This window comes from Chelonia mydas, chromosome 1 (genome assembly GCF_015237465.2).
Source record: "Chelonia mydas isolate rCheMyd1 chromosome 1, rCheMyd1.pri.v2, whole genome shotgun sequence".
Taxonomy (NCBI): domain Eukaryota; kingdom Metazoa; phylum Chordata; order Testudines; family Cheloniidae; genus Chelonia; species Chelonia mydas.
Window position 1 is genome coordinate 292,779,894 of NC_057849.1, and position 25,799 is coordinate 292,805,692.

Consider the following 25,799-nt stretch of genomic DNA (forward strand, 5'->3'; position numbering starts at 1 on the left):
ATTTGACCCATTTTCCAGAAGTGCGGAGAACCCACAGTTCCTATTCATCCTGTTTAAGATCATCTAGTCTTACCTCTTATATCTCACAGGTCATTAAATTGCACCCAGTTACCCCTGTATTGAGCCAAATAACTTGGTTTGCTTAAAGCATAACATCCAGTATGGAATGATTTGAAGACACCAAGAGATTGAGACTCCACCACTTCCCAATGGTAGTTTATTCCAATGGCTACTCACCCTGTTAAAAACAAACAAACAAACAAACTGAACAATTGTGCCTAATTTGAGTATCTGTCATCAGCTTCCAGCCACTGGTTCTGACTCTCTCTGCTAAAGAGCCCTTCAGTACCTGGTATTCTCTCCCCATGAAAAGGTATCTGAAGATTGAGAGGTGATTTGGTCAGTGTTTTTGATAAACTAAACTGATTGAGCTCTTTAAGTCACTCGCTGTAAGGCATTTTCTCTAGCCCTCAAACAATTTGTGGGGCTATTTCTGGCAAGCTCAATTTTTCAACATACTTTTTAAAATGTTAACGCTAGAACTGGATGCAGAAGTCCATTATCAGTCTCACCCATGCTGTGTGCATAGATAAAGGAGCCTCACACTACTTCCCTGCATATAAAAAACCCCCCAACAAAGTCCACAAGTGTCTGAGGAGGAGGGGAAACAGTTGTGGGCCAACCTTTATTCCAAAGCTTCTTTAGTTAAGGACTCTTTTGTAAGAAAACCCTAGTATCTTTATTCTGAAAATGGAGAAGCTTTACCATAAATGGGCCGAAGTGACACATTCCTGCCATGTTAGTACTTACAAGCTGAGGTTTACATCCGTTTCGTTATGAAGAAATGGCCAAATGCTTTCTTTTGAAAATGGCTTCTTTGACTTCTAAGTAATATTTTGCACTGGACAATGAAGAACTCAGTCAGGTGCACTGAGAAGATACAGACTCCATTCAGCTGAGGAAATGGAACAGTAGAAATCACCCATCATTTGCAATAACAGCGAGAAAGAGCATACTGGCATTAACTGAAGTACTGATAGAAAACAGAGGTCCAGGTGGGAGCTAAACAGCACACCAGGGTTGAAAAACAAATCCTGAACTAGAAAATGCAAAAATCCTTGGCTGCTGACATACAAATGAGTGATCCACTAATGCTACAGAATAGGTGAACAGATGCATGTTTGACAGGTAAGTCAAATTGTTCTAGTGCATTGTTGGTGAGTAGTGATATTGTCTTCACTTCTCTACCCACCAAAGCAAAAATGCTTGAGAGCTGATATTTCATACATTAGAGGGTAGTAAGGCTGCACACAAGCTCCCAGGGGTATGGGAGAGCAAATATGTCCTAGGAAGGTGTCCTCAAGAAGTGCTCAGAGAGACTTTTTCTGCCTTCTTATAGCCATCTTTACTTTCTGTCTTCACAATCCGCTATTCTTCATTTTTGTAAAGTTCAGTTCTTAACAGGAATCTCTTCCCAATCAGCCTGAGCTTCATTCAGGGTCCTCAGACACCTCCAATTCTAGCACCAGAGCTACAAAGTGACTGTTTCCCAAAGCTGCATAACACTCTAGTAGTAAGAATATATATTAACAATTATGGTTTATTCTGACTCATGTTAAAACCCTTTAACCTATGCTCAATTTAAGTCACCCACCATAACAATGTTAAAGTTAATTTGTATTTAGATGTACATGTTAGTCCATTTATTTAAAGAGGCACTTTAGGACTTATTAGCTGTATGGGAGAATTTGTTTACTAATATAATTACTAATTTGAAAATGACACGTACCACACCTTTAATGGAGAGAGGTCAATCTACTCTACTCTGATTTGAAGTGCCCTAAATTCTATTGTTCTTGTTCCATCACAAGTATGGATTTCAGTTTGTTCAATTGTTTTCTATGCACAGTAAGTTGTCAAGAAAGAGCTGAATGAATGGCAGGTGCAAAAAGGAAAGTTTATTTGAAATTCATATCTTCTATTTACAAACAGTAGCATATTTATACAAGATCAATGTAGGTTATTCTTAGCCTGTGGTTTGGTCCATCATATATTCTTTTATTATAAAATCTTTCAAGTACACAAGTCATTTTAGTCTATATAAGCTCTTAAATTAAACTCAGCTATTGGATGTGAAGACAATGCAAGTTGGTTGTAAAGTGGCACTATACTGATCACTTACAAAATGAGTATTAATGATACTTTACATTTATACAGCATTTTCTCCAAGGATCTGAGAGTACTACAAAAACAGGTCAAATAGCTTTTTCCTAAATGGGGAAATTGAGGAATAGAGATGAAATGGCTTGTCATTAGGTCATATGAGTCAGTAAAAGCAAACCCACACCTATCAATTCTCAGTTCTCTACTCTCAATTTGCACTGCTCTGCAGCTTTTCCTTTTACTTGTTAAAAAAAAAAAAGACTGCAAAATATGCTTTCATGTAAATACCACTGCACCCATGTAGGCTTTTTAAAAACACAAATCTGCAAACTCACAGATGGCAGCTTATATTTATAGCTATTGCCAAAGGGACTTCACATTAATTTCGATTCCCAACGTAAGTTAAAACATTGAGCAAAGTAGCTCAGTTTGTTTTAAATGGGTATTATCAAGATCATGTAGTTTTAAGAAAGAGCTGGACAAATTAACAAGTGTGACTGTATGACAAGGTTGCTTATGGTGGTGGGGGGCTGAGCTCAGCAGCCTTGGGGCTCACTTCCAGTTTATATCATACATTCTTCAAAGCTTATGCTTCAGGGTTTCAGCTGGCCATCTGCAGGGGTCAGGAAGGGATGTTTTTTTTAAATGATGTGTGCGGGTGCTGGCCTGTGATATAGAGCCGGTCAGATTAGATGATCTGCTGGTCCCTTCTGGCCTTGAACTCTGACTCTATGACCACATGGAACAACAGATTAATGCAGGTTACCTGAACTCTGTCCGAGAGCAATACAGACTGACCTCTTCAGTTTGAAATGTTTTTGCTTAGAGTAGAAACCGAAAAGGGCTAGTCTTTCTGCTTAGAAGCAATTTACCAGTCATCGATTTGTTTACATAGTCTCCTTGTAACAGGTACGTGTTACCCAGGGAGCTGCAGAAGCCTGGATTCTAGTCAGGAAATATATTTAGAAAACGAAGTGGAGATGGTATGGCAGAAGCACAATGTGTTGCCATAAAAAGAACCTCCACGTTCTTGCTCTCTCCAGCTACTGAAGAAAGTCTTATAGAAGTGATTTAAGATATCCGTTGTTTTAATGGGACATCAACTCCCTTAAATGACTAAAGCATAAAGTCTTTGAGAAAGTTCCTTGCCTGGTCTTTCAAGGAAAGAAGGCACAGTGGTGAAAAGCCAACAACAGATTGCACAGAGAGGCCACAAAAGCCTGGAATGCAGGAATAGCACCAAACTGGTAAGAAACAGATATCAGGCTATTATCTCTTGTAGATGCTGCTGGACCTGCAAAAGTAGAACAGATGTGAATTAGTTATATTACCACCAGCATACAAAATATATTGGCCAAACAAACCTTAAAGTGAAAATCCACGTACCATCTTAATGTCTGGCCTCCTGTTCTTTTTTTCATTCAGACACTGACTAGCAACTGAATACATTTTGTCAATGGAAATGGCGTCCCAATCACTCATTTTTTCATCGACATAATCTTCAATGGTCTTTTCCTCATCTTCAATTTCTTCTTTGATACTTAACTGTAAGAGAATTTGGTAGTGTTAAAACTGTTTTGAGTAGAACAACTTTTTGAAAGGAGCAGTGAGGTTTAAACTTGTGAGTACTTTACATTTTACTGAGAGATAGGGTGGGTGAGGTAATATCTTTTATTGGATCAACCTCGGTTGGTAAAAGACACAAGCTTTAAACACGTGCATGTGTGTGCACACATGTAGAGGACCAAAAAAAAAAAAAATAAATGCCACCATGGCTCAACAGCAGACTAGGAAAGGCGGTTAGAGGCAAAAAGACATCCATTAAAAATTGGAAATCAACTCCTAATGAGGACAATAGAAAGGAGCATAATCTCTGGCAAGTGTAAAAATATAACTAGGCAGCCAAAAAATAATCTGAAGAGCAACTAGCAAAAAGACACAAAAACTAACAACAATTTTTTTAAGTACAGCAGAAGCAGGAAGCCTGCCAAACGATCAGTGGGGCCATTGGACAATCAAGGTGCGAAAGGAGCACTCAAGGAAGACAAGACCATTGTAGAGAAGCTAAATGAATTCTTTGCATTGGTCTTCACTGCAGAAGATGTGAGGGAGATGCTCATGCCCGAGCCATTCTTTTTAGGTGACAAATCTGAGGAACTGTCCCAGATTGAGGGGTCAATAAAAGAGGTTTTGGAACAAATTGATAAACTAAACAGTATTAAGTCACCAGGCCTCTTCACCCAACAGTTCCAAAGGAAATCAAATATTAAATTGTACTACTATTAACTGTGATATGTAACCTATTGCTTAAATCAGCCTCCATACCAGATGACTAGAGGGTAGCTAATGTAATGTCAATTTTTATAAAGGAATACAGAGGCGATCCTGGCAATTACAGGCTGGTAAGCCTAACTTCAGTACCAGGCAAATTGGTTGAAACTACAGTAAAGAACAAAATTTTCAGACACATAGATGACCACAATATGTTGGGGAAAAGACAACACTGCTTTTGTAAAAGGAATTCATTCCTCACCAATTTATTACAATTATTTGAGGGGTCAACAAGCATGTGGACAAAGGTGATACAGTTGATACACTGTACTTGGACTTTCACAAAGCCTTTGACAAGGTCCCACACCAACCGCTCTTAAGCAAAGTAAGCAGTCATGGGATAATAGGGATGGTCCTCTCATGGATCAGTAACTGGTTAAAAGAAAGGAAACAAAGGACAGGAATTAATGGATAGTATCACAATGGAAAAAGAGGTAAATAGTGGGGTCCCCCAAGGATCTGTACTGGCACCAGTGCTGTTCAACATATTCATAAATGATCTGGAAAAAGGGGTAAACAGTGAGGTGGCAAAGTTTGCAGACAATACAAAATTACTCAAAATGGTAATGCCCAAAGCTGACTACAAATTACAAAGAATTACAAAGGAATCTCACAAAACTGGGTGACTGGGCAACTAAATGGCAGATGAAATTCAAAGCTGATAAGTGCAAAGTAATGCACATTGGAAAACATAATCCCGACTATACATACAAAATGATGGGGTCTAAATTAGTTGATAACCACTCAAGAAAGAAGTCTTGGAGTCATCGTGGTTATTTTTCTGAAAACATCTGCTCAGTGTGCAGCAGCAGTCAAAAAAGCTAACAGAACATTAATAACCATTCAGAAAGAGATAGATAATAAGACAGAAAATATCATAATGCCACTATATAAAACCATGGTATGCCCATACCTTGAATAGTGCATACTGTTCTAGTCGCTCCATTTCAAAAAAAGATACATTTGAATTGGGCAACAAAAATGATTAGGAGTATGGAACAGCTTCCATCTGAGGAGAGATTAAAAAGACTGAGAATGTTCAGTTTGGAAAAGAGACGACTAAGGGGGGATATGATGGTCTATACAATCATGAAAGATGTGGAGAAAGTGAACAGGGAAGTATTATGCGAAGGGGTAAATAACACACGAACCAGGAGTCACTCAATGAAATTAATAGGCAGCAGGTTTAAAACAAACATAAGGAAGTACTTCTTCACACAATACACAGTCAACCTGTGGAACTCATTGCCAGGGGATGTTGTGATGGCCAAAAGAATAACTGGGTTCAGAAAAGGATTACATAAGTTTGTTGGGTATAGCCATTGATGGACCTATTCACCACGATCATCAGGGATACAATCCCATACTCCATCTCCCCCTGCCAGAAACTGAGACTGGACAACAGGGGATGTATCATTCAATAATTGCCCTTTTCTGTTCACTCCCTCTGAAGCATCTGGCAGTGGGGGATGTAGAGACACCAGGAATATGGGGTTGCATCCCTATGTTCTTTTAATACAAACTTAGTATAAGTTAATTAGTTCACTATAAATTCCATTTTAAATAGAAGTTGTAAAGCAATTTTCTGCTTTTAGATGTAACACAAGCTGTGAACTTTTAACCCAGTTAAGGCTCAACAGTCCCTTACTGAGTTCCCCAATTCTCCTGTTTGCAAAACAAAGATGTGATAGCTGCCATGAGATAACTAAATTTACCTCAGGAAATTATGAAGGATGCATGATGGAGTGTGACTGGTTCCTTTCTTTTGTTAGGAAAGGATTTATTTCTATGGACTTGTTGAGGCCTTTTTCCCAGATGTTGATGCAATGTGTCACCTGTGGCCCAGAGGGTAGGATAGGGCAGCTTCCTCAAAACTGGCCTTGTGTTTTTCCTATTCCTGATTAGACTCTCTCCCACTAGCTCAAGAACAAGGGTTCCTGCAGTACTCCTGAAACAGACTTTGGCATAGCAACTGGATGCACCGTCAGTACCTCCTGGGTGACAAAGCTGGGACTTCTTCAATCTGGAAACTATGGTTTATTATAAAACAATTCTGGGATGAGGAGAAAAAAAAGTCAGTACCAGTAACTGTGGCTCCCGGTTTTCATCTATTGGCGAAAGCCCCGTTATTATTTCCAGTAAAACCTACAAGAAACCCAAAAGAGGTAACAGCTAGGAAAGCATCCAGAAACAGTTAACACACAAATAATTTGAAACAAAGGAACAAGATCTTCAGTTTATATTAATAACAGTTTCAAGTACAAGTCCCTAGGATCACAGCTTGTAAAGAAGAGCACATTTGTGGACGTAACTGGCTGACTCCTGCCTCTCTCATTTTCCCATTTTTGGAAGAGCAAGTGAACTCCTTGTCTTCTCTCACCCCATCCCACCTAATGAGGGTCTCCATTTTCTCCCTCTCCTGCCTAACTGATGGGCGAAATTGGTTTGTCACCCCATTTCTATTTCCCTTCCATTTTCACCTCGTGTGCAGTATGGGCATTCCCTGGAGTTCTTCCCGACCCCATATGGTGGTGTTCATTTTTCCTATTCACGCCCCCTTCCCTCCCCAGCAGACGATAGGTATTTTTCAGGTACTTAAACATTTTCCTTGTCTTTTTGTCCCCCAAGCTGATAGTTGGAAAGCAGGCGTTGGCAGCTCTTGTGATGCTGGATAATCTGTTCAGATTTGGGTTCACCACTTTCCTGAATACCCCTCAGGTAGAGCAAGAAGCACTAACCCTCCACTCATGCTGACTTACGAGCAAGCATCAATTACTATCCTTCAGCAGCACACAGCGTTCAGGTTTGGGGTTGTTTGTTTCAAAAGCAGAAAAGTAGGAGAACCAGTTCCCTGTTATAAACTGTGCTAGTGGAAACCATATTTAACATATAAATGTAATCTTAAGGATTGTAAAGCTGGTATTTAAGATAACTGGAACTTAAGTTTGTGATCTTACATTGATGTTCCACACCATCAAACTCACTTTTCAGGAAAACAGCAGCCACCAGTAATAGACTCAAACGCCAGTTCTCATTAATTAGAAAGTACAACAGTTTTCTATTTGCTACTCACCACACCAAAACTGAAAATATCAGATTTGGGTGTTATCTCTCCACGCAGGGCTTCGGGTGCCATATAGGCTGCTGTCCCCACAATTCTATCAGTCATGATGGTTTGTGTGAATTTCACGGATGCCCTTGCAAGTCCAAAGTCAGAAATTTTTGGCACAAATAATTCATTTAGTAAGATATTTGCACTGAAAAACAAAAATAATGTTCTCTGTAGTAGTGGAGTAACTCTGTGTTTTCTGTCTCACTTTAAAAAGCATTTAAACATCTGTACCTGAACTGTAATCACTATTTTAACTGATATTTGGAATCTGGAGAACTCACTGAAGTTGATGATTTACTTTAGTAGCAAAATATAGGCAAGTGATCTTTGATGGGAGTCTACCATAACTATCAAAACAAACTGCTCACTAAATAAATCAGTAACTGGCTGGCCAGCAGACTAATCCACGCACAAGCTCTCCTGGAGACTAAGAGGGAGCAAAACTAAAGTACAGAAACTATTTAAAGGCTACTAATCCCGTTACATTCACATCCCAAAATTCTAGGCACAGTTTGAATACTCCTCCTTTAAGCGAAACTGTACAGCCTTGTTAATTTTAGTAAAGTTCCTGATGTAGAATCCTCCACAAAACCTTCTCGATTCTCTAGCCTATCCTACACAAAACACCAAAGAACTGCTTTTGGTGCATATCCACGAGCCAACAAAAATTACTAAGGAGGCAGAAGGAATACAACAATGTTTATTTTCCCCTTGAGGCATGAACATACCAAGTTAAGGGAAGTCACCTAGGCATGTCCACATATTACCTCACCCCACTTGATCTCTAACATCCTGGGACCAACACAGTTACAACACCACTCCATGCATATAAGTCATTAGTTGCCTCAAAGAAAAACTGCACTGAACTAGGCTAAGCTAAATGAAAGGAAAAATACTCATACTTTTTACTGAATGTAGATATATATTTTACTGTTTTTAAATTTAAATATTTTTGGCTTCTTGAACCTGAGACAGGATTAAAGAACCTCAAAACCTAGGCAGTATCTCTCCATTTTATGAACATACTACTGGAACCGTAAGAGATCCATAGGAGACATCTCAAATAAACGAAGCCTATTAGAAACATTATTATCTCCACCCTCTCAGTTTTACTCTTAGAGCCTTCTAAGCAAAATGTTTAAGCACAACCATCACTTATGAAAGATTACTAGCTGCCTTAATCTTAAAAAATAGACCAGCTATAAAAGGATCCCTAATACACGATCACAGCAACAGGCCAAACACTAACCAAGGGTCCATCCACCAATGCGTGATGCACATAACTCCCAAATAGGCCAGTGGGAACACCATATGTGAAAAAAACCACAACTTTTTAAGGAAGTCATAGTTTCTTCTCAGCTTGAGAAGGCAAGCAGCTTATAAGAGAGACCACAATTTGATATGCTTCACAGAGCAGAATGGAAGCGAGTTCTATTGTGATTGTGTCCAACTACAAAAGACCAACCTACTTTTTTCCTGTATACAACAACACAATCAAGAGTTAAGAGCAACAATGAAAACAACAATTCAGTGATGGCTTCCCAAATCTGCAGAGACCCCATCCTCATGCCTCTGTTAATATTCAGTTTCCCCAAACTGCAGCAATGTGAAGACTGACCAGAACCTTGTTTGATTTCTCCACAGCTATTCATTACACCCATGAACATAGAAATTAAAACAAGAATTGTCTTGTTTACGGTGCTCTTTCTGCATGGAAAAACTATCAGTGGTAGCAGTCACACTCTCTCATTGAGCTATTCACTGTGGAAAAAGACAAAAAACAGAGTCCAAGCCGGGGAGGAAAGGAGGACAAAGTGGTACAAAGGGAGAACAACTCCCTCTCACAGAGGTCAGGAGACCAGAGGAGGGGTAAAGTAGAAGACACTCTGTTCCCCAGAAATTCCAGCTGCTGGGAAGCTTGAGCAGAGGGGTGGTTCTGACACACAGAGTCAAAGCAGCAAGGAGCCTTTGGGGTGGGAGCTGGAGTAAGAATACTCCCTTTTTCCAGCACCCAGAGAGGACTGCAGGGTTGAGGTGAACTGGACTCAGCAGGAGTGTTGCGGGAGACAGGACTTCTTCAGGACATTATCCTACAGTTCAGCCAGTCACAATCCTTCTCAAGGTCTAAGATGCTTGTCCCTCAGGTATGTGGCTTGATTCCTTCCCAGGCATTTCTTGAAACAGCTGAACTGCGTTGCTACTCTGAAAAACGCTACACAAAAATTTAGCTCTAAGAGCTGGATATAGCAGAAATTACTTTGGGGATAACAAGTAAGTGGAAGAGTCCACTTCCTTTGTACACCACTGGCATGCAAACTTGATTAAAGCCAGTCTCCATTACAGAGGTTTTTTAATTAAACATAGCAATAACTCAAAGGAGGTACTCAGAGGAAATGCTCCAGAAAAGAGGTTTTTCAGCTGAAAAATCCCCTATCGAAGCTGTCATGGTGCAGCACTACTAAAGTGGCATGTGTAGTGACCAGCAAATGCTCTTACACTGGTTGCAGTTAGATTAGTTGCAGTTAGACAAGAACTGACTTTTGGATACACTCAGGGATCACACATCGTCTGTTCTACGGTGGCAGCTCACGCCACCTTGACAGGAGCAACGTTTTAGAACTCTAGCTGTGGAAATTCTCATCTGGTCACGTCTTTGCAGCACAGACCCAAAAATAGTATGACAGGACTCTTTCGCAGGAAAAGTTCATGTCCTTGAGTAATTTTTGAAGTGACGTTTTGCAGGTCTGTTCAGTCTCACTAAGATTTCATTTGTGGAGGAAAGATGAAACAGACTTTGGAAAGAGACACCATACTCAAAAGGAAGAAAGTATGCTCACACAGTGCAAGCGTTAGGCATAAAACAAAATCCAGAAAGACTGCATAACGAAGAGTAAGTTGCAAAGCCACTACGATACTTTGGAAAATGTGAAAAGATCTGGGGGTCAATTACTTTGCATAAAACTGTTCTGTATACACAGAGATGTTCTGATATTCTCATAGGTAAATCACTACATAAATAAAGTTGTCTTTAAAATGACTGACAAACAGGCCTTAAAATCGTAGGTAAACAGTCCTGATACAGAAAAATAGAAAACATTGTGATAAGAATTCTATCAAAGTGGTGTTTGTAAGAACTAGGCTACCTTGGCAAAGAGGACATACATCACTCATCTCCTAGTCCATTCTCTTCTCTACTCTCTCTAAAATGCACTCCGTGAAAAATCTGTGGGCATTATTGAGCGTTAGCAGCTTTTACCTTTTAACATCTCTGTGAATATGATTGTTTTCATGTAAAAAGCTGATGCCATTTGCTGTACCTTGAGCAATGTTACACCTTGTACTCCAAGGAATTGGTGCAGTGTCATCCTTAAAAGAGAAAAGTGGGGGGAGGGGGAAGGAAAGAGTGAAAAGACATCAATATATGTATTTGATTTACAAATGTGTGTCCCAGAAGAGGAGGTAGATCTATGTAGGACTAGTTAGTACACGTTCCTTTATTCTTCATTCACCACATCAGTTTCCGCTCTCCACCCCAAAAAAATGTGCTTGTAATAGTAACTGGTAAGTCTGAGGTCTGGTCTATGTTTACCATTTAGGTCGACATGTCTACAGCGCTCAGGGGTGTGAAAAAAACCCATTGAGTCCCACAGCTATGCCTACCTCACCCCTGTATAGCCACAGCTAGCTCAATGAAAGAACGCTTATGTCAACTTAACTACTCGGGGAGGTGGTGTTCCTCCGGTGACAGAAAAATCCCTTCCGTCACTGTAGGCTGCATCTACACTATGGTACGGCAGCTGTGCTGCTCTAGTCCCTGGAGTGCAGACATGGTCCGATTTCTGACCCAGGAACATTTCTATTCCTGAAAGGGGAACACAGTGATCAGATACAATCAAAAGTGGCTGCAACATATTAGAAGACAGATGAAGGCCTCCTAGTGCTGCATTAAACTCTTGAATAGAAGTACAGAGGCCTGATCCCAAGTCAATGGAAAGACTTGAAATCAATGGGAGTTAGGCATTTAGTGGGATTTTCAAAAATGCCTCGGTGCCCATCTGCATCTTAAGGCACCTAAATACATTTTAAAATGTGGCCCCTAGTGACTAAGACACTTGTGTATCATTAAAATGGGGGTGGGGAGGAAGCATGAAAAAAGTAAGAGATTACGTGTTCATTTTGCTTCTCTCTCCTTTTGGGTCTAAAACAGGAAGATTACATGGAGTTTAGTAAAGAGACTATAGTCTATAAAAAGTTGGTTTCAGCAACTCAGGAATAAAAATTTAAAAAGCTTGCCTCTGCAATCTCAAAAGACTGATGATCTTTAAAACAGAAGACACAGAAATATTATTTATATCACTGGTACATCTATCACCACTCCACTTGAGGCCAATTAATTTCTGTGCTAAACGGATAGCAGACACTTTAGATTTTAACCATCCCTTGTGAATCCCTCAGTACTGACAGAACACAGCAAGCCCCAACAAACAATTCTATATGACAGATCAAGATCCAAACTCCAGAGAGTAGGTTTTGGATGCCAAATAAACTTGAGGAGACACTGTTTATCATTAGGTCATTAACACTTTTTCCTGATCTCTCAAGTGACCTAGGGAAGAGGAAACATTTTAGGATAATGAAAGACCTGACTTTGTAATTAGGGCAAACTCATTTGGATGTATTAAAATCTGAAGTGATAATAATCTGATATGTTTCATTTCTCTTGCATTGCTTTCAACATTGGTCTGACAGTTTTAGCTGCTTTCAGTAGGTCATTTTAAAGACTAATAAATGTTTCTCTCTTTCTTCACTTGTGTAGCAATATATAGATTTGTCAGTTTACATTTCCTCTTCCCACCCCTTTTTATTTTAAGAACTGCATTAGGTTGTTTCAAAACTTGCTCTTTCCTACATACCGGCAATCACCAAATTGCAAAACAAAGAGCTAACTACATCGGCAACAATTACATCCTATATTTTATTTCAGCCACAGCAGTCGCAACATCACATCTACACAACCAAAGCAAATTGTTCCAGTCAATAAACATCTTTATGAACATGAATGACAAAGTGAAAAGCTAATGTTCCTTCAATAAATGATTGCAAACATACAATTTACCAGCACAAGATTTTCACTTTAGTTCATGGCACTAATTGGGCTGGGAGAATGGGGACATTTAACTCCCCCCCCATCCATACCCAGTCAGCCACCTAGGGAAAAGGATTGGCATGAATCCCCTTTCTCCAGCTCATCTCAGCCTAGGCTCTGTGTAGTGAAGGGGATGAGCCAAGAAAGCAGTGCCAAGTACCCATGGGAATTCTTGAAAGTCAGCAAGCATAATAAACATTCTGACAACCACCCATTTCCCCCTCTAGTCATTGGACGGAGAAGCCTTGGGGACATAATAGGGAATAAGCTTGCTCTCTCTCCCTTACATGCAAGGGCCTGGCCTATTTCTGCCTCCCCTTCAGACTAGGAGTGCTCTGCCCAGCTTCCTCTTTCCCTAGTGCTGATTCCTGAGGTTACAGAGACAAATAGCAAAAGATTTTCACACACACCTCTTCCAAAGAAAGAGGCTTGTCTACAAGCCAACTTGCATCAGTTTAAAGTGTTTTTTTAGTTGTTTTTAAACATTTATTTACACTGGCACAAGTCTGTACACCAAGACACTTAAGACTTGTCTACACTCAGATGTTACATTCGTTTTAAGTCAGTTTTTAATATGATTTTACTAAACTGATACAAATGTAAGTGGACACTCTTATAGTGGGTTAACCCTGATTTATAATGGCTTAGTTTGGGGCTTGCACCAGTTTAACTAAATTTGTTTAAAGTTTAAAGTTAAAGTTTACCTTTAGTAAAAACAGTGAGATTGTGTTTTACGCTAGGCCTTATTTCAGTTTAGCTTGATCAGTTTTCTACAGGATTAAGCTAAACTGAAATAAGCTACTCTTAAACCAAAATAAAGAATATCTATAAGCAGACTTGCACTGGTTTAACTAAATCCGTTTTTTTAAAAACCCCAACAAACACCTTTTCTGAAACTGGTGCAAGTCTGTGTGTAGACTTGACTGGCATTTAGAATCTTAACACGGACATAGTGGTTAGCTTGCTTATTTCATGTGTACATGTAAGGTCCATTTAAAAGTTACATTATAGTTTTTCTTAAATGATTGTATTTTCTTAGACAGTTGTTTCCCTCTTGAGACTAATGCAAAAGAAACCAGTCACCAACATCAGAAAGATGTGATCTTTCAGGTCTCTTTTCCTGAACAGGAAGTTCTTGAGATGAATGTGTATACTGTCACTTTATAATCTTTGAACAACTAGTTTTATTACTAACCCACTATTTTTTGTTGTTGAAGTCTTCTAAAGGGGCAATACTAGATTATAGTTAGAAGGAAGCTATGCTCATTTGGCTCAGCACCATACTAGGAAACCACATGAAGTAAGAAGCGTTTCTTCTCATGTTCATACTGTAAGTTACATCTGTAAATCAAACTGACATTTCTGTGCCAGGGAACATTTTCTCCCTCATGTAGGTAGCTGCACACCTGCCAAACACGGATGGCATTTGTTACTAAGAGGCTCAAGCCTCCACGGTAAGTCATTTCCCTACATCAAAAGGAAGAATTTTACTTACAGAAAATATTTATTTCTTAAATACAGACAATATTTATTGCTTAAATACTGCTCTTCGGCTTGCTAAGCCTGGTTTACGGTTTTTGACACTGACTCCCATGCTCTGGAAGTTTCAACTGATGTGACAAGGACAGAGACTAGAGCAAGAAACAAACACTTATGCCTGACAAAAATGGTTACAATGGACAGGGTGGGAAGACCACAACTTATCACAAAAGATAATAGATTGCTCTATGAACGATGCCATTTAAAAACCAAACAAAGAACTCTGGCACTCACTGATAAACTTACAGGTTTTTAAACATTTCACAAAACTTTCAGACTTTTTTCAGTCTCTCGGGGAGCTGCCATTTTTCAGACAGGTTGTTAAGGACAATGGTCTAGCTTGTTCTAATTAATTAATATTATATCTGATCTCCTAATAAGTTAATATGTTTGTATAAAATGTTAACTGTATTTGCCTTCTAGCTGGAAGTAGAATATCATAGCTTGACCACTTCAAATCCATCAGTGTCTCAAGGACATTAGAATAAACTTCTAGTCATTGACAGAAGTAGAAGACAAAGTTAGAAAAGTAATAATAAATCTCACTTACCAGACAAGCCAATCTGTCAAGCAATGAACCATTGGGCATGTATTCGTAAACCAGACAGGGCTGATCACCATCACCTGAGAAACCAAGCAGTTCTACTAGGTTCTCATGTTGACACCTGTGGCAAAGAGAAACCTTAATAATTAGTTCTGCTGCATGATACTTCTAACATTTAGAAAAAAAAGTTGAGTCCTGTTAGTGGTTTGGTGTGGATTATTGATTAGTAAGACATCAGATAACTCAGCTCAATTAGTTTATTAATCAAAGGTAGATCAGCATAACCAGAGAGGTTCATACATTATCAATCTCTGCGAAACAGAGTTGTAGCAGTTCAGTCCGTCTCAAAGTGAGAACTTAATTTGACCTATAGTTATAGTCCACTTGTTTATGACAAGTAGAAGATTAATATACCTTACTCCCCTTTCTTTAATCTAGCTTCATAACTATTTTTCAGGGTGCGAAGACGTGTACCAACCATATGCAACAACATTCCAGATGTTGGTAGACCAGAGGTGGGCAAACTACGGCCCGTAGGCCACATCCAGCCCACGGGACCCTCCTGCCTGGCCCCTCCCCTGCTGTCCCCCAACCCCCGCAGCCTCAGTGCACCGCGCCCCCGGCGCAGCGCTCTGGGAAGCCAGGCAGCGCAGCTGCAGAGCCACAGCCTGACCCGGTGCTCTGTGCTGCATGGTAAGAGGGCAGGGAGCAGCGGGGGGGGGGGGTGTGGGGGGGTGGTAGACGGTAGGGGAGTTCGGGGTGGTGGTCAGGGGTCGGGGCGGTCAGGGGGGTGTGGATAGGGGTCGGGGCGGTCAGAGGGCGGGGAATAGGGGGGGTTGGATGGGGCGGGGTCCCAGAGGGGTAGTCAGGAATGAGAGGGGGGGTTGGATGGGGCGCAGGGGACAGTCAGGGATGGGGGGGTCCGGAGGTGGTCAGGGGACAGGGAGCAGCGGGTGGCGGATGGGGCAGAAGTCCCAGGGAGCCCGACAGGGAACAGAGGAGGGAGTTGATGGGGTAGGAGTCCTGGGGGGGCTGTCAGGGGACAGGAGGGTTGAATGGGGCAGGGGTCCCAGGGGGATAGTCAGGAATGAGAGGGGGGGTTGGATGGGGCAGCAGGGGACAGTCAGGGATGGGGGGGTCTGGAGGTGGTCAGGGGACAGGGGGTGGTGGATGGGGTAGGAGTCCCAGGGGGGCCGACAGGGAACAGGGGAAAAAGGGGGGGGCGTCAGGGGGCGAGAAGCAGGAGGGTCGGATAGGAGGCAGGGGCCGGGCCACGCCTGGCTGTTTGGGGAGACACAGCCTCCCCTAACCAGCCCTCCATACAATTTTGGAAGCCCAATGTGGCCCTCTGGCCAAAAAGTTTGTAGTAGACTATAGAATACAAGTTGCATATAGAGACATGAACTGTTTTGTGCTAATGGTACCCAATACAATTTGTATACAACAACATTCCTTAACAGAACATACATCTTATTTCTGACAGACTCCACACATACGGAGAACAAACATTGGAACAGTTTAGCTATTAGTAAATTTCTACAATAAAGCTTAGCATGATTACAAAGCATTCTAGGAATTCAGTTCAGTTTTACAACTTAGCCTAAATGCAAAGCATTTTGGAAATACACGACACTGGCTAACAGCCTGCAAACCTGCAAACTCAATGGCACCACTAAACTGTGCAGAGTTAATAATAAGCCTAAACCTTTATCTTGAGCAGAAAAGATCCACAATAGTTTTACAATGTTTTCACTTAACAGTTTCCAAACTATCCCATGCAAAACTATAGTAATGAAACCCTAAGGCAGCATGCTAACAAGGAGAACTCTGCAAATGTAGATCCTCTATACCTACAGTTATGCTAAATTTGCATGACTTAGTACCTACTTTGCCATTATTTTTATTTCTTGATCAAACTGCTGTTTCAGATCTTGAATGCTTACATCAACCATCTACAAAGAAAATATTAGTTCTCCATTAATTTCGTAGGTGATATTACATACAAAACAAGTTTATTGCAACTCTTACTTGGGGACACCTCTTTTTGTAAACCATAAAAAATTGGTTTGAAACAGTTGGCAGTACAATACGTACTATGTAACATCCTTATCACACGTCTTTGCTGACCCAGAAAGACAGTACTGATTCATATTCAGGTGGCTACTCTCACAGATGCAAACACCTCTTCCCCTCCCCATCTCCCCCAACCAACATCCTCCTGCATAAACTGATGGGCAGCCCCACCCATGTCCACATGCTTGCAAGGGAATTTCCTATTTTCCACTATACTGCTCATTGCATTTGTCCAGTCCTATATAACAGCTGTTGCAGTCAATGGAAATTAGTTGGTGCTCAGCACTTGGAGGCGAGGGGGGATCAAACCACTTCCTTAGTCCACATTTAGGCACACACTTTAAAGTCATGGAACTGGATCCTATTCTTGGCAGAGATTTCCTTTGTGACCTTACAGAATAAGAGTTTAAGGCCAGAAGCAATCATCAGATCATCTAGTCTGACCATTAATTGGGGATCGGTCCTGCTTTGAGCAGGCGGTTGGACTAGATGACCTCCTGAGGTCCCTTCCAACCCTGATATTCTATGATTCTATGACCTCCTGCACATCAGGTCATTAAACCCCATTCGGTTATCCCTATACTGAGCCTAATCAAAACATTACAGCCCTCAGGAAATTAAACTACTGTGTACCACAGGCAGAGAATAGGAGGGAATGAATGCACCAATACCAGAGGCCCCTTCGATGGCAGGGAATTGATTTGGTAAAATATAACCGGATGATCCTAGCAAGCAATCCCTACCTATGCCACAGCAAAAAACCCATGGCCCTTGCCAATCTGACCTGGTGGAAATTTACTTCTTAATCCCAAAAATAGCTATCAGTTTGATCCTGAGCATGTGAGCAAGACACACCAGCCAAGCATCTGAGAAAGAATCTCTGTACTGCCATGGAGAACTGGCCCATTGCATACCATGTCCCATATCCAGCTGTGGCTGTTTCTGTTTCAGAGGAAGAAGAAAAGAAAACCCAGAATACAATGGGGAGAGAAGTTCCCTTCCTGACTCCCTGCAGGTGACCAGCTGAAACCCTGAAGCATGAGATTTAGGGAACATAAAACACAGGACTGGAAGGAACCCCATGTTCCACTGAACTCAGCCCCTTGCCTCGGCAGGTAAGCCCATCATACCGTCTCACTCTTAAATGTGTCAAGCTCTATCTTAAAACTAATTAGGTTGTTTGCCCCCACTAGTAATATTGGGAGGCTATTCTAGAACCTTATTCCTCCAACGGTTAGAAAACCTTCTAATTTCTAGCCTAAATGTATTCATAGCCAGTTTATACCAATTGTTTTTTTGACAACTTTTTCCTGTAAGTTAAATAGTTCTTTTCCCTCCCTGGTTTTTACCCCCTTGACTAAATAACTTGGCTTCTGTGCAACAGGGACCTTTCTCAGGGGGTCAATGAAGGATGTTCTCTACATTTCCCCCTTGCGGATGTTTATAGTGTGCCAAATTTTGTGTGTAAAATTTTGCCACTACTTGTGATGGAATCATTGACTCTATACAGTCATTCTTTATCATTGTTACACAGTATTCTCTTGTCCTTTGAAATGCCGATTAGAATGACAGAATTTCTTTTGGGTCTTCCACACCGAACTTGCAACACTCCCCTTAGTAACAAAAAAAAAGTAGCTATGTAGACTTCTCTCCCTCTTAAATTTTCAAATCCTCTACAGCCAAGGTGGTGGTCTTGACACTGAGCCTCAAGGGCCTGGGATAAAAAGGAGCAGTAAAATATTAGGGTAATATCAGAACTCTTACAGGGTTGTAGAAAGACGTTTATCCCCTCGTATGACAGATCAGTTTTACTGTATGTGTTTGTAACCTGAGTGGTCCCACTGATTTCACTGGGACCACTGGTGGGGGAGAGGGCTGTAGAACTAGGCTCCCATTGTTCAGTTTACCACGAGCTACAAGACTGCGCCCTTGGAAAGAGAAATTTGGGCTCCTACACAAAATTCCGGCAGCTGAACCTTAAATTAAGGTATTTTACTCAGTGTTTCAAGATATAGCAGCACAATAATGCAGATAAAAGCTTATCTTTTTCACTTCTAATTTGAGACAAGCTACATTCTCCTCCAAAACAAACATGTTAGTTACACTGTCCCTCTGAATACCCATGAATGACAATGTCAATTACTTTAAAAGCTAAAAACAGAGAACAGTATGTAATAACCAGTATTTTTCAAGAATTGAAAAGATTCTTTCCTTAGCAATTCTGTCCTTTCCCATTTAGCAAATGTTATTTTTTTACTGTGTGGTTTTTAATGGAACTTGAAAATGAGATATCACAGCATTATTATTTACTTCCTTGATTAGAAGATAACTGGATCTAGGATGTCAGCATAGAAGCTAGATCACCTGTTTTTCCTCTAATTGCAATACTGTGCTTAATAATACAAAAGTAAATATTTATACTTAGCCAGCAAGTGTATAATAGATAAAAGTCAAAATATTAACGTAATGTATATTTAACTTGTGGGGTCACTCACCCAGTAATGAGGCAGAGAGCTTAAAAAAAAAACAAAAAACAAAAACCCAAAGACCAGACACATCTGAAGCACAGAATCACAGAAATCAGAATGGGAAAGACTTATAAAATCATTGCTCCAATCCTTACCAGTACTGAATTATTCCTTACAATAGTTTCTTGGCCTTTAGAAAACTCTTTTTAAAATGGAGCTTTCACATCTTACCTTGGAAGCACCTAAGTTGAACTAGAATAAAGTTACAGACACTATCCATTCTGAAACTTCAGAGCACAAACTGATCACCAGGCCAGGAAAAAATTAACCTCTACAATTCATCTCTGTCAGTTGCATACTACTGCATCATCTGGTATACCACAGTAGGTGAGGAAAATTACACCATCCTCTGAAACATCTGGTATTGCCCCCTTTGGAGACAAACATCTCAGTAGATGAACCATTAACCTCTTATATAGCAAAACCTATGTTACTAAAAATCCCAACAGGTGACTTACATTTTGATGAAAGAATAATACGTTAAAAAAAAAAAAAAAAAGAAGTTAAAATCTGAGAAAGATTCTCACCCAACTGAATTTTCAATGATGTCAAATTCTGGAGTATCCCGGTCACTTATAATAATACTGAATATGTCCACTTAAAATACACAGTAGTAATACCATAAAGCATACAACGCCCATACAAAATAGTTATGACAACTTACAGCAGCAAGTTTTTTCACTGCCACAATTCTGCCATTGATGTAGCCCTTGTACACAACTCCAAAGCCTCCTTCTCCCAGTTTATTACCTCCAGCTGATATAGGTCGTTCATCAAAGTTGTTTGTAACATTTTTCAACTCATGGAACCAAAAGCTGTGGAAACCTGAAACAAAAACATTTCACATTTAGGATGGAACTGAAAGGTCAATTTCACTCTAAGCTACTTGTGTGTGAAGAGGCTATCTCCCTGCTTTTGCTCTGTTTAAACAACAGATTTACCAGAGTACAAATAATGGCATTGTGGAGCTTTAATTTTGGATTCATTGCGAGTTTTAAGCCAGAATTGCTGTCTCTGAGCAGACACCAGAAAGTAAGAAAAGCAAACAAATTACAAGTGAGTTAGCTATTCTTTGATAACTTTGCTCACTACTTGCAGGTAATTTGAGTACAAATATCTTCCAGTTCCTTGTGCGGAAGAAACCAGATATACAGTCAATTCAGCTTTAATTTTAGAACTCAGGAGACTAAAGCGTAGCCCATGAAGCAAGTACTCCAACAGTCCAACCTCATCACTAACATTGATGTAGAGCACACTGGAATTAGAAGCTTCTATATCCAACACTCCACATCAGTGGCCTTGTTAATATCAAGATGGAGCATGCATACTGGAAGTTTGATGACCACAGGCCAAAATCCCGTTGTGCAGGCAGCACAAAAACTGGACAAGGGGTAGGCGGCTTTTTACAGGGACTTGCAAAGGCATATCAAAATCTGGCCCCTTGGTTGCTATACAGTAGAACCTCAGAGTTACAAACACCAGAGTTACGAACTGACCGGTCAACTACCCCCCTCATTTGGGATCAGAAGTATGCAATCAGGCGGCAGCAGCAGAGGCAAAAAAAGCAAATACAGTACAGTACTGTTCTAAACGTAAACTATCAAAAAAATAAAGAGAAAGCTGCATTTTTCTTCTGCACAGTTAAGTTTAAGTTTCAAAGCTGTAGTAAGTCACTGTTCAGTTGTAAGACTTTTGAAAGGACAACCAGAATGCTTTGTTCAAGAGTTACAAACAATCTCCATTCCTGAAGTGTTCTTAACTCTGAGGTTCTGCTGTAGGTCCTTTTCACTTCTAGAACTTGGGTCAAGGATGTGTGTAATGATGGAAGGCAGTAGCTGAAGCTGCATTTAATTCTACCAAAGTGCATACCTGTGTCACTAAGTTGCAGACTGTTGTTCTCTTGAGGTAAGCAGGAAGAAGCTGAAGGTTGTCCCTCACTCTGAGCTAAAAGAAGTGTTGCTGATATTACTGGTTTTTCCTGTACAGGCACTTGTTCTTCATGTATAGGCATAGTTTCTTGTGAAGAAAGAGGTACCGTAACATCATCTGTCCCCCTAACAGCATCTGCAAATGAAATTAAAAATCTATCAAAGAGTGCTGGGAAACAGAAAATCATAGGTTACATAGCATCAGCATTTAGTAAAGGCTGACAGATCTAACCTTCACTAAAGGTGACATGTTCTGTATGTGTCTAAAATTTAAAAATGTATGCCCCTTGTAATGTCCTAAACAATTACTCTTAATCTTTGTTATTAAAAAAAAAATAAGTCAGGAGAGATGTAACTACCTTCAGTTGTCATTTAAACAAGCTAGTCATTTCATTTCTTTTAAATAGAAAGCTACTGTGAAGTTACAAAAAAATCTGTGTAAATGGAGAATGCAATATATAGATATTGTGGAGAACAGAACTACCTGGAAGCAAAAGGCTAGCTGGTGCTAGGAAGTGATTCCTGGTCAATAGCTCCACAAGATCACCAACCGTACAGTTCGATGTTCCCCAGTCATACAGTAATTCGCAGGTGGGGCTCTTTCCCATCTTTATTAGCCCTTCAAATCTCCTTAAAAGACAAATTAAAACCAAATTACTTTTTTAAATAAGAAGCAACCTGCAAAGACAGGTAGGGTGGGCGGGGTGGGGAAGGAGGAGGGTGATAGGTTTGCACCCTTTCTGTGTTTCCTCATGGCATAGGCAGGAGACCTGAAAAGTTTAAAAAAAAATTTTCTCCTGTTTATTCCTAATATTTTAATGGTAGAAAAATAAATCTATTTTTCCTGTTTTTGCTAGAGGGTCCTGCTGGAAGACCCAGGTAAGTGGACTGGGTGCCTTCTCAGCCCTCAAATGAAGGGGCCTGGGTGTTGAATATTTAGCAAAAAGAATGTTTCTTCCACCTGTTTGTTAGGTGTTCCAGTTAAGAAGCTGTTAAAAAATTTTAGACAGCTTGACTAAATCCCTCAGGTAGGTTTCACTTCCTTGGTATTCATGATATTGTACAACTAGTTCTTCAGTTATTCATAAAGTCTTCCAGAAAATGCAAGGTAACAAGACCTAATGTAAACAACAACAAAGAACACACATACAGAAAAAAAATCTCTTTCATCAGAAAGATCACAAACCCAATTTTAAAATACATCTGTGCAGATCATTTGCAGCATTCTTCCAAATACACACAATATTGCTGCATATGTGAACAACTACATGGTGTGTTATCAAAATAAAAATAATTCTTATAATTTTTGTTCCATTTTGACTTTGAGTTTGCTTGGACTATTTAACTTGAAAGGGACAGAAACTGAATGAAACTTGAACCTAACTAAATGTCTTCACCACTTGATTATTATTACAGAAAGGCTATTGAGGCTTTAGTGTTAAAAGGGTACTAAAAATACGTAACAATTGGGCTTAAAAATTTATCCTAATTGTGAGCTCAACTGTAAAAAAAAATTATGTGAAAGTTTATAAGATCGTACAATAACCTATAATAATAAATGTTGTTGGGAAAAGGTATGAAAAGGAGACAAAAAAACTAAATTAATCCAAATAAAAGGGCCTGCTGATATGGTTCAAGGGCTGTTAAAATCATGCTTTGTAAAAAGAAGATATGGAACCAGAAATTAAGGAACCAAAGTTGTTGGAATTTAGACCCAGCTGGTAGACAAAATAAAGAGGGGATGGGCAATTCCACCCCTCACTTCCTTTTGGGGTCCTTAAAGAAAGAGACTTTACGTGAATAACTCAAGTAAGAGACTAAACAATCAGTTTTTAAAATAAAGTAAAATGGCTAATAGCCACTGATAGACCTATCCTCCATGAATAAGGATAAGATTTTGTCATGGAGCTCACGGATTCCATGACTTTCAGAGACCTCCATGACATTTTTTGCTTCAGCTTCATCCCTGTAGCTCTGAGCCGATGTGGGGCCCCAGCAGCTGTCAGCAGCTGCCACAGACAGCAGGGGCAGGAGCTGTCAGTCCCTCCCCTTATTTTAGTAAAAGATACAGACAGGTCACAGGTTTCCATGAATTTTTGTTTATTGCCCGCAATATGTCTGTGACTTTTACTAAAAATAACCATGACAAAAACTTAATCTTATCCATGAATTTATCTATTTCTTTATTGAACCCAGCTATACTTTTGGCCTTCACAACAACTCATGACAATGATTTCCACAGACTAAATGTGTGTTGTGTGAAGAAGTACGTCCTTTGGTTTGTTTTAAATCTGTTGCCTATTAACTTCATCAGCTGACCCCTAGTTTTCTTGTGTTATGTGAAGGTGTCAGGGTTCCTTTCCCACTCTGAACTCTAGGGTACAGATGTGGGGACCCGCATGAAAGACCCCCTAAGCATATTCTTACCAGTTTAGGTTAAAAACTTCCCCAAGGCACAAACTGTGCCTTGGTTTTGAACAGTATGCTGCCACCACCAAGCATTTTAAACAAAGAACAGGGAAAGAGACCACTTGGAGACGTCTTTCCCCAAAATATCCCCCCAAGTCCGACACCCACTTTCCTGGGGAAGGCTTGATAATAATCCTCACCAATTTGTACAGGTGAACACAGACCCAAACCCTTGGATCTTAAGAACAATGAAAAATCAGTCAGGTTCTTAAAAGAAGAATTTTAATTAAAGAAAAGGTAAAAGAATCACCTCTGTAAAATCAGGATGGAAAATACTTTACAAGGTAATCAGATTCAAAACACAGAGGATCCCCCTCTGGGCAAAACCTTAAAGTTACAGAAAACAGGAATAAACCTCCCTCTTAATACAGGGAAAATTCACATAAAACAAAATAAACTAATCGCCTTGCTTGGCTTACCGATACTGGTTGCAATATTGGAGCCTTGGATTAGGATGGGTTGGAGAAGATGGATTTCTGTCTGGCCTCTCTCAGTCCCAAGAGAGAACTAACACATAAACAAAGAGCACAAACAAAAGCCTCACCCCCCCCCAGATATTTGAAAGTATCTTGTTCCCTTATTGGGCCTTTGGGTGAGGTGTTGGCCAGGTTAGCTGAGTTTCTTAACCCTTTACAGGTAACAGGATGTTGCCTCTGGTCAGGAGGGATTTTATAGCACTGTATACAGAAAGGTGGTTACCCTTCCGTTTATATTTATGACAGAAGGGGTAAATAACATTTCCCTATTCACTTTCACCACACATTCATGGTTTTATACTCCTCTGTCATATCCCCCTTAGTCATCTCTTTTCTAAGCTGAACAGTCCCAGTCTTTTAAATCTCTCCTCACATGGAAATTGTTACAAGTCACAGGAATGAGGAAGTGGCATTTGATTAAAAACAACAACTCTATTTTCGCATGACTTTTATACAATACCTTATATGCATTTGGTTGTATCTGTTTTCACCAGAAGGGTCTTTTATATCTACTGCTAGCTTCTTCCATCCTTCTTGTGGATCAATGAAATCAGCCAGCTGCATCATGAGTTTATAGCCAATGCAGCGCACGTATGTTGAAGGAGTTATGGATTTGCTCATCTTCCTAACAAATGCATTGCATCCTTTTAATCCAGGTTTGTAATTAAAACTATAATTGACATAAGGCATAAGACTCACAGTTATCTCGTTTTAATTCACTGGTTTTTAATCACACCATCGCCTGCTTTCATCCCCTTGATTCTTGCCACTACTCTTTCCGCTCTTTCTTCTACTTCCCCTGCGTTAACATTTATATTGCGGTACTAGAAGTTAACTAGGCCAGAGCTCCACTGTGTTAGGTGCTATATAAATATGGGGAGTCCTCCATTTATGTCCATCTCCAAGTCCCTTCCCCGTAGCTCCCCTTCATCTCAGCTCCACATCATGTCTTCTGCCCCAAAACAGGTTTTACAAGTTGTACATACCCAACCTACTTCACCATGTGACCTTATTGATTCCCCCCCCCAGTCAGGTTTGCGGGGCCGTAGTGCCTTGCCTGGGACCCGGCTCTGGCGCGCACACACACCCCCTGACCCGGAGTAGAGAGCGGTGCCCGACGGCCACGGGACTTACAGCGAGGGCAGATAAGGCGGGATCCCCGGGCCTGCTGGATCGGGCCTCAGGCTCTGAACTCGCGGGGGCAGGAAGCACGTGGTCTGGGTACCTCGTACCGCGCCGCAACTAGGGCGGGGCGAGCGCCGCCAGGGGCGCAACAGTGGGGCCGTGCAGGATCCGGCCCGGCAGCGTCCGGCCGCCGCCCAGGGCGCTCGGGCCCCGCCCCCGCAGCGTCGCGGGCCCAGTGTCCCGGGCGGAGCAGGGGCCCGCGGCGCTAGGACCGCAGCGGCAGAGCTCTGAGCGCCCCGGCTGGTGGGCAGGGCAGGGGGCCCGCGCGCTCTGCTTGCGACCGCGCGCCGGAGGTAGGAAGTGGC

General features: G+C 40.8%; 3 protein-coding genes across 12 annotated transcripts in view; 2 read left to right on the forward strand and 1 right to left on the reverse strand.

Moving 5' to 3' along the window:
* TWF1 (twinfilin actin binding protein 1) overlaps nucleotides 1-15,423 on the forward strand; it is a 57,722-nt gene extending 42,299 nt beyond the window's left edge. The window contains exon 9 of the mRNA XM_037887947.2: nucleotides 15,293-15,423. Within this exon, the coding sequence (XP_037743875.1) occupies nucleotides 15,293-15,343 (51 nt within the window). The 3' untranslated portion in view covers nucleotides 15,344-15,423. The remainder of the gene's footprint in view (nucleotides 1-15,292) is intronic.
* IRAK4 (interleukin 1 receptor associated kinase 4) lies at nucleotides 1,939-25,591 on the reverse strand. 7 transcript variants are annotated; one of them, XM_027826409.3, is made up of 12 exons: nucleotides 25,444-25,591; nucleotides 24,770-24,934; nucleotides 21,849-21,994; nucleotides 21,306-21,500; nucleotides 20,101-20,261; nucleotides 16,723-16,787; nucleotides 14,842-14,956; nucleotides 10,863-10,972; nucleotides 7,568-7,751; nucleotides 6,577-6,639; nucleotides 3,550-3,708; nucleotides 1,939-3,457 (listed from the first exon to the last, which is right to left on the reverse strand). In XM_027826409.3, exons 2-12 carry the CDS (start codon nucleotides 24,928-24,930, stop codon nucleotides 3,425-3,427), a joined length of 1,392 nt encoding a protein of 463 aa, XP_027682210.1. In that variant the 5' UTR covers nucleotides 24,931-24,934; nucleotides 25,444-25,591; the 3' UTR covers nucleotides 1,939-3,424. The 7 variants fall into 7 exon arrangements, 5 of the variants coding, with proteins under 5 accessions (XP_027682210.1, XP_027682213.1, XP_043404860.1 ...); XM_027826412.3 differs by having other exon boundaries at nucleotides 24,770-24,979; nucleotides 25,444-25,575; XM_043548925.1 differs by lacking the exon at nucleotides 25,444-25,591 and adding an exon at nucleotides 25,296-25,373.
* PUS7L (pseudouridine synthase 7 like) overlaps nucleotides 17,887-25,799 on the forward strand; it is a 29,161-nt gene continuing 21,248 nt past the window's right edge. For 2 of the 4 annotated variants that reach the window (XM_037887819.2, XM_043548899.1), the window contains exon 1: nucleotides 25,645-25,787. The gene's annotated coding sequence lies outside the window, so the exon portion shown is untranslated. Of the gene's footprint in view, nucleotides 18,024-25,644; nucleotides 25,788-25,799 lie in introns of those variants that run through there. The other 2 variants (XM_037887829.2, XM_043548888.1) reach the window with 2 other exon arrangements.